The 9,386-nt window shown below is 37.6% G+C and overlaps 1 protein-coding gene across 1 annotated transcript in view; it reads left to right on the forward strand.

The window, feature by feature from the left end:
• OTOG (otogelin) overlaps positions 1-5,213 on the forward strand; it is a 110,518-nt gene extending 105,305 nt beyond the window's left edge. The window contains exons 55-56 of the mRNA XM_065839410.2: positions 2,329-2,408; positions 3,682-5,213. Coding sequence (XP_065695482.1) covers positions 2,329-2,408; positions 3,682-3,882 — 281 coding nt within the window. The 3' untranslated portion in view covers positions 3,883-5,213. The remainder of the gene's footprint in view (positions 1-2,328; positions 2,409-3,681) is intronic.
• Positions 5,214-9,386: the final 4,173 nt, after the last annotated feature.

A 9,386-nucleotide genomic window follows, 5' to 3' on the forward strand; every position in this document is an offset into this window, starting at 1 on the left:
GTGTAACTGCTCATGGTTCAGAGTGGCTCACATTTTGGTTGTGGTTTGGTTTTCATTTTGCACTGTGTGGGCAGTGCATTGTTGTTAGCCAACAATGTACTGTTGGTAGTAAGTACTTGCATAGTCTTTAGCTTGCTGCATGTGTAAAATTGCTGTGTTTAAAAATGTAAGCTAATTCCGTTATGTTTATAGTGCTGTAGAACATAGAGACTAATAGCTTTGCTTGTTAAAGCTTACTATGTAAACGTTTTTGCAGATGATGTGTTGTATAGTTTTGCTTCCAGTGGCATACTCAGTAGAAGCAGGTTATTCCTTTCCCATCCATAGTTAGGACAGTATACTGAAAATAGCAAGCCTGCATTTACTTCATGCAAATTGGAGATTATATTTGCTCTTTTTATTAGAGCATGATAATTTTTTGAATTGTAACATGGTATGAATGTAGTTATTTTGGCATTTACTTTGTGAAAACCTCTCTCTGTATTTCTGTAAGAGAAATGATGTTGCCTGTAATTTTCTATATCACTGAGTGACGCATCATTCAGTAAATTACACTCATGACTCTAGGAGTACTACACTGAAATCTATATTACTCTTTTCATATTGACATCACTTTAAATGACAAGGTTGTAAGTCAACCCAAAAACAAACAAAGCAAGGATTTTTAACCATACTGACTGTGGAAAAGAATCTCACTACAACATGACATGTATAAGATGCTCGTGTATTTTGTAAGGTTGTTCATGGAAAAGTGTATTATATTGCAGAGCTCATTAAAAGCCACTGGACATTAAAGTACATGCATGGAAATACATTATATATGAGATATAATGTACTTTCACTGTAGCCTGGATGAAGTCACAGCTACAGCTGCACTAAATTCTCCATCCTACACACCATGGATAATGTAAAAGAAGAAAGAACATGAATAGGACTATGAGAAACATTAAATAATGGTGAGTTTTTTATTTTAAAAAACAATTTATTTTTTCTTCATTTCTTAATTTACTTTTTCTCTAAGCAAATGTAATCCAATGATAGTCAAACAATAGCCAGCCATTTCCAACTGTAGATTTTTATTTGCTTCCAAGAAGATTAGTTGCTGTCCTTTCTTCCATATCCCAGAAAGCTGTGTTATGTCTAGAAACAGTAGCAGGCTTTTGTGTTTAAAAAAAAAAAAAAAAAATCAAACCAGCAAAAAACAACAACAAAACACAAAAAGGAAAAAATAACCCCAACAGAAACAAAAAAATTCTTCTCTTTGAGAAGCAGTATTACCTGTTTTGACATTTATTAGAGCAGGGAACTGGACATTGCACACGAAGATATAATAAACCTCTGTCACAGTTCAGTATTAGGTATTGGTCAAACGAGTTAGTCTTTCATGGCCCTTCCTTTTCTGGAGCTAACAGTATTCAGCTTGTGTCAACATCTTTGGATTTCTTGACTGAAAGAAAATGCAGCTCTGTAAGTGGAGTCACGTGGGACTGCGTAAAAACTGCTGTGGAACTGTGGAAGCTGTTATAATGGAACGAACTATTCATTTCTCTTGCAGATCTGCAATGTGATCTGGTTCCTTCAGCATAGAGAGGATCATGGTCAGAAGATTCTGTGCTTTCTGGTCTCTAACAACTGAACTTTATACTGAACTTTGCTTCTCTTCAAATGTTCAGCATTCCTGTCTTGAGTTTAACTCCTCATTTCATTTTGTGATTTTGTTTTATCTTTATTTCATCCATGTACTTTTTACATACTTTTGTGAGAAAAAATGTGTAAATAATGCTAATGAAAATGTAAATTTAAAAAAAAAAATTGTTTATTTACTGGTGGATATTTTCTCATTTAATAAAAACGTACAGAAATGTATAGTCCCCTGAATCCTTATTCTTCATCAGATTCTACTGTTTTAAACTTTGTTTACACCACTGGAATGCAAATGCTGCTATTAAAGTTTGTTACAGTTATTTCATAGGAAATTAATTTTATGCATTATTAACAAGCCTTACGACAGGAGTGGATGACCAGTTTTAAAAATTTTTTTGAAAGGCAGTGGGCTTACTCTTTAAAGGCTTCTGAAATAAGAATAGTCCTTTTATAATGATCATTGAAGATACAATGAGACATACTTTGATGCATGAAGCATAGAATAGTTTTTAAAGCAATACAATGTATAGCTAGTGTCACCTTGCCAAAGTTTGGTATGTGCAGTGATGTATTGGTATTTTCTACTTTGTGTCTCTTGACCCCAGAAAACATGCAGGAATGTTCTTGTCTCTGAATTTTTTAGGATTTTGAGCTGATATTTTTCAATCAATTCCCATTTTGCAGGTAAAGAAGATGGAAAATTCTGTAAAAAGGTGACTGTTAGGATGACTATCCGCAAGAATGACTGCAGGAGTAACACACCAGTAAGTAAATATCACAGTTTCTTTTAATAGAAGGGAAATAATACAAGAAATAAAAAGAAGGAAGAAGGAGAACACAAATTCCACAAGGCTGTTGTCTGCATCTCTCACAGACCGAGGTTTCTGTGCTTCGTAGAGCTGTTGTAATGTTTCCCTACATTCTCATTCTCAAATAATAAGAAAACGGGGGATGTGACTTCTGCTTTTGTATGCATTTAGGCACATGTTGATTTAGTGCAAATCCAAGATCTCAGTTCACCCTATAACACAATTATTATATGCAAATTAACTTTGATATGACTGAATCTTGCCAGTGATGTGCTACAGTTAAACCGGCTACAGATATGTTTCATTTTCCATCTGTCTAGGGAAAGTATTTAAATGCCAGCTTCATGAAGAAAGGAATCTTGGGTCGTGAAGGGTTTTTTTTAGACTGCAGCATGAGCGTACTGTGAAATGTGTAGGAAGAATGAGGCCCTATCGGCGTGTCTGCCGAAGGATTTACTGCAGGACACCACCAGTGTCCTGCTGGGCAGCCAGGCAGCAGGAGCAGCAGCAAGGGTGCAGACAGACGTCTCGTGTGAGATGTGTAAGAGTGCTTGGAAAAGCTGTAATAAAAGAGTACAGGGAAACAGCTGTAGCCTCTAAAATGACTCTGAGAGTACATTTTGCAGAGTAAACTGTTGAGCAGCCAGGAAATTTAGTCTCACGGTCTCATTGAACAGAAACGCAACTCTGACTATTAAACTTGAAAAAATTATCAGTTTATATGACTGTTTCTGTTACAGTCTCTATTACAGCTTTGGTATCATTAGTAATATTCCCCTCGGCTTTCCAAAAGGTTGATTTCTTATATTCCTCTTTACCAATTCCCGTATAGCAACACTACATCAGTGTATTACTGAAATTAATGCTGTAGGAAGTTGTGGACAGAACATTTGGTGCTATGTTCAAGCCAAGTTTGTTAAAAACTGAAAAAAACCTGAAATTGTTTCCTGGTTTCTGATAACAGACAAAATCTGCTGTTACTGAAAATGACAGGAAAGTTATCATTAATCTCTGCAAGATAAAAATTGAGGCCTCTCTGTGCAACGTACTTTGGGGTTTATTACTCAAATATAGTGGGATTTTATAAGGGATTAGAGGAAATACCTCCAAATCTTTGGTTGCTTTCCATTGGATTTGGGTGCCTGATATCTTTGGACATCCTTGAGAACTCCTAGATTTATTTCCTAGCTGCTTCAATTTGCTGATGATTCTGCATGTTTGTTACCAGGTGAATATTGTTTCATGTGATGGAAAGTGCCCTTCTGCAAGCATTTACAACTACAACATCAACACATATGCAAGATTCTGCAAATGCTGCAGGGAGCTCGGACTACAGAGACGAACCGTGCAATTGTATTGTGCCAGTAATTCAACCTGGGTCAGCTATTCAGTCCAAGAGCCTACAGATTGTTCTTGCCAATGGTCTTAAAAAAAACCTAGAAGGAAAGAAAACAACAAGCCCAGCTATCCCCAGCATAAGATAGTTTGAATAGTTTAACTATTAAAAATGAAACACCCGGTCAACTGAATTTTAGCACGTTAATGCTAAAAGGTGGAAGAATAAAAATATTTTCTGGGTCTTCGAAATTTCTGAAGAGAAATTTCTGAAAACAATCTACAGGGATTGTTTTAAGAGTTCTTGCAATAGGTGCCAACTTAAAAGGTGAAGTGATTTACTTTAGAGACACCTCAAGAGAAAAAACACCATCTATTTTGTTCTGGAAGGCTGGCCCACTCTTTTTCAGGCACACATTCCTGTTTTAAATCATCAACTGGCTTACCTGGTAGCAGTTCATTATTTTGAATGCATTGCAATTGTGCAAATACATTCAATGTCTATTAAGAAAAAATGTTTGGCAACATGAGAAGAATTTTCAGTTTAAATCATATTCCTATTTTGAAGTAGAGCATGTATGAGAAATTATTGTTTGTTTTTAATCAGGGAAGCATTGTCAATACTAATAACTGTATGTAATATTCCCTGGTAATAATATCAGTTTTTATAGTGTATTTTATATTGTAGTGAAAAGCATTACGGCAAACATGTAATGTATGGAACAGATAGAGTGTCTTAGGCTATCTAGATGAGTCTTTAGTAGTTTATCTTTCTGCTAAACAATATGATGTAAACTGAAAATGCACAGACTTAACAAATGAAAAACATTTTACATTCCTATATATAGGTAATACCTGAAATGAAAACATTCAGCTTATGAAATGCACCATACTTAAACTGTTTCTTTAGAAGAATGAACTTTCTCTAGCAGTAATTTTAAAGATGTGCAAATTCATTAGGAAAAAGAAAACCAGGATTAGATATTTGTCTAAAAGAAAAACAAAGTTGAAAATCATTGTCACCGGTATAGTAGAATGTGACTTCTTATGGCAACTGTTTGATATGGAAAATGTACAATTGTAAGGTCAAAAGCTATTTTGCTTATGAACTTGAACATCTAACATTTTGTTGTAACAAACTAGTTTTTTTTTTCTTCTCTAAGCTAACGTTGCTGTTCTGTTCTTTTCCACCAAATGCCAAGATTCAGCAAAAATTTAGTAGCTTTGATTTTGTAGATTAAAGTTGTAGACAGCACATAGTGATACACTTGAGATCCTATAATAGAAGACAGATCTCAGCAGAACTTCTTAAAAAGCTGCTAATCTGCAGTTGATCCAAAGAAAAATGTGTGGTTAAAATCAATCATGTGAACATTTTTGATATTAATTTTGTATACTGTACATTTCATTCTTACAATATCTAATAAATAACAGGAAGTCTTATTTTGTTACAAGTAATTTTGCTATCATTGTTAAAGAAGATTACTATCGTGTGATTCAACACATAGTGTTTACTAATTTATTTTTCAGCAGTGCACATGGTTAATTTTATGGTTTGCTGCTATCACTAGTACTAATGGTCTCAGAAATGCAAAATTCCACTATGCCATTTTATTCAAAAAAACCTCTGAAAAATGGTTGTGTATCAAAGTATAACAACACATTTCTGACACTGTCAGGCTGTTTGTTCTGGAAAAATAAGGGAAAAAAGGAGGGTAGATTTCTGCATATTTCCTTTCCACAGCGTTTTCCTAAACTGTCCCTTGGGATTGACTGCAATGAGTAGACTGTTTTGAGCTAAGTGTAGGCATTTTGTTATAGTTATGTGGTGATGATTACACTTTTAGGGCCAGGTAAGTCATTAAGATCTAACTATAATAATATGTGCAGTCACTACCCATTTTGTAAGATATGTTTCTTGTTCAATGACGTCTTCTAAGGAGTGAGAAAGGACAGAGCTTGGGAGGAGTGCATCCTTTGGAAAACAAGTCCTTGAACCCAAGTACCTAACGTTGAAACTTTGGCATTTGCGAAGGTCAAGTTCAGCTTCCCTCAGTACCAGCTGGCAGATGCCACCCTAGAGGGTAGGAATTAAAAAAAAACAACTTTTTCTCTGGCTCTCAAGCAAGATGGTATTTGCTGTGAAGCGCCAACCACCAACATGAGGGACAGATCAGTGCAAGGATCCTCTTGCCACTCGTGCTAATGGCAAAGCGTTCATTGCTTCTAGGAGCTCAGGGCCGCTCCTATGAAAGCCAGTCAAGATCCAAGCTTTCAACTCGTGGTTAAAGAGCAACTGAATACTGGCAGCATGAGTAGAAAGAAGGTGGTAGCGTATCCAGTAACTGTAATCAAACACTGCTACTGCTTCTACTTCAGCAGTAAAATAATAAATATTGTGTGAAGTACCTACTTGTGATTTTGTAAATATTAGGCTTATGCTTGGAGAAACAAGGGGAAAGATCCCAACTGCCTATGGTTTGACAGGGAAGCTACTTTTATCCCTGCCTCCGTGTTAAGTTCTTTCACAGGTGCTTAGCCTGTCTGCCTGTGGTTAGTTCAAAGCAACCCAGGGCCCTTACAGTGTGTTTATCTTATGCAGTGTGTGACAAAGCAGGAAAAATATTTTGGAAAAAGATTTTGCCTAATTTGTACTTCCATGTCTTCAGAAACCAAAGGGATCTCAGCAAGATATGAGTTTCATCAAATGATCCCATGCAGGAGGTATTTGGACTGTAACAAAATCTGAGTCCTAAAGCAACTTTCTTTTTACTAAGAAGTTGATTTTGCTTGATTTTACAGGTGTAATATGAAGGGCATATAGCACTGAAGCTATGCTCTTTAGAATACATGCATTTTACTGTCACAAATTTGTGTCTTTATTATCCTCAAAGGCACATGTACATTGGAGCTAACGAAATACTGGAGCCTTTATGTAAGTTCCTAAAGCAAAAAAAGTTAAATCCTGTTTCCAGCACATAAAGTAAGTTGCTGGAGGGAAACTCGCATTCTAAAAGCGTTGCTGCCACAACGTGCTCTGTTGTTACGGTTGTTCCTGTTGCAGCAATGCTGCCTGTCTTGCAGGTACTGGGTAGTGTTCTGGAGAACCACCTCAGCTGGGTGACTTCTGGGGCAGCAATGGGTGTGAAGACCAGAGCAGAGGGACTTTGCTCCCTCATAAACAGGGAGATGGGCCTGGAAAAAACACCTGTGCTGCTGTCATGCACCTGCTGCTCTGCCAGAGGCAGCCTGAAGGGGTTAAGGAGAGGCCGACTCCTCTCCCTCCAGCTAAAAGGCCAATTTGCACCAGCTGGAGCCTGTTTCTGGGGGCAACAGTGTGGGGGGATGGTGGTGGTGGGCTGGGTGTTTGGGGATAGGGGCAGTGGGGGTGTGTTGTGTGTGCTCTTTTTCCTGAATGAGCCTGTTATTTTAGAAGAGAGGACTGGCTTGCTGATATGGGATCTGTGGGCTGTAAAATGAGGGATAGGAGGTGCGTGGCCTTAGGAGGTCTTTCTTCTTTCCCTTGTGTCTATCTTGATGTGGCTGTGAGAAAGATTTGAAAAGGTAGGCTTTTCTTCTGTAACAGCTGTCTTCCAGGTGGGGAAAGCAGCAAATAAATACATAAGAAAGCTGGTGGTGTTGGAAGCCTCTGTGCTTGTACAAGCACGTTGAATTAGCTCCTCAGGCTCTGCTGGGGGTGGTGGCTCTTGGCTGGAGAGCAGACCTGCCTTGCTTCTGCAAATCTGAAACTGTGGTGATTGTTGGGGCAAAACAGCTACTAATGCCCACTACTTTTTTTGTCATTTGTTGGTGTCAAGGCTGTCTGCAGAAATGGACTTCTAGAGGCTGATTGGTGATTCCTTCAAACAAATTAATGCTGATGGAGTTTCTCTGGCAGACATCTTGTGACTGCTGCTCTGCAGGGCTGGGCGCATTGTGAAGTTGTTTATCCTCAATAGAGAAACCAAATCCAAATTTTGAAAACTTCTCTACTCAGAAGGTAGGTGAGAGACTAAGTAATGGGGGGGGAGTGAAACCCTGATGACTTTCTTGAAACCAAGGCCTGTTACACTTGTTCACAAGTCTCAAAACTTTACTCCACCCCTGTGGGTCTCACATGTGTTTGGAATGTGGAGATTCTCCACGAAAGTGAGTCCTCATGTGGGTACAGAAACATGATAGGCATGTATCTTGTTAAAACTAGCTTTTTAAAAGATTTTCAATCCTGGATTGGTTTCCATCTTTGAATAAAATATTTAGCGATTTGAGTACGGAAACATTGCTTGTTTGTCATGGTGCTGATTGCTCATTGTTACCTCCTTTAAAAAACACTTTACTCGCATTACCTCGAGTAAGCTTGCCCAGCCATGATTCACAGGAAAATATTAATGATTTGGCAGCTGGAGCCTTGAGTATGATGGATATTGACCATTAAGAAAGGCCTTTAAAAAGAAATATAATGATATCAACTGTGGTATCTAAACTCTCAGTGTCTGGGTTATTATTACATGATCTGGTCTCAGGATAACAGCCTCTTGAGTAATGCTTCCTATAATTAGCAATAGTGCTGCCTGGTGGTTTGGTAAGTAAATCTGAAATATTGGCATCTGTTGGTTTAGAGTTTAATGCAAACTATTAGTCACAAGTTAAATAACTTGCATCTCCTCAGACGGCTTCTCAAGTATGCAGTCCGTGAAGTCAGACCAAATAATTTTTAAAATTTTGTCCTAGCTCTTATCTCTGCCCATGCAATCATCTTTCCCCTTAGTGCAAGTGGCTAACTATGAGTAATTAAAATGTGGCCACAGCTGCTATGCAGATGGTGTTTTTTTGGTTGTTTTTTTTGAAATCCCCTCTCATTGTGATGAAGACATCTAACCTCTTTAGAAATAGCACCTGACAGTCTGCCATCCTCTCACATCTGCTTTCTGTATGGACTTTTGGTCAAGGCTTTCGTTGTGTCAGCTCACTTCAGCTGTTTAAAACATAGATATCTGAATTAACCTGAGTATCCAGGCTCCATCCATCACTGAAGAAAGAGAGGTGCATCCAAAGAGTGACTCATCCCATCCTAAAATAAGATTGATGTGATGAATCATCCTTCAGTGTATCATCTTTCCTTTGCAATGTAGAGAGAAGTTGGATGGCAAGATGTCAACAGGCACCTCATTTTTAGGTTGTTAAAATTAGTTGGAATGAAATTCACCCTTAAATTAAAGGTTTAAGTTATCTTGACAGGCTCAAAAGTTAGCCACTCTGATAGTGTGTATGGCATATTTTATCCAGTCTCTTGATATGAGGTGATGAATGGTAATATTTGATCTGAAGCTGAATGTAATGTAATGTACTTGGTCTTGTACAGTTTTTTCTGTATGTCTTAAGGTATGCTTACTTCATATGACAGCTATACCCAAACTATCCCTGTATCTCCAGAGCTGAAGAAAGATGTCGTCATCAGCCAAATCTTCAAGATGGAAAAGCGCAGCTAAATTTGGAAAATGTGACATGTTTATTGCCACGACAAGGTGTTCTATTAGCTGGAAAAGATCTATAAGGTGAGTGAATTTTAAAGTATTTCTGTTTTATAGACCTTTTATT

Source organism: Patagioenas fasciata, chromosome 5 (genome assembly GCF_037038585.1).
Source record: "Patagioenas fasciata isolate bPatFas1 chromosome 5, bPatFas1.hap1, whole genome shotgun sequence".
Lineage (NCBI taxonomy): Eukaryota > Metazoa > Chordata > Aves > Columbiformes > Columbidae > Patagioenas > Patagioenas fasciata.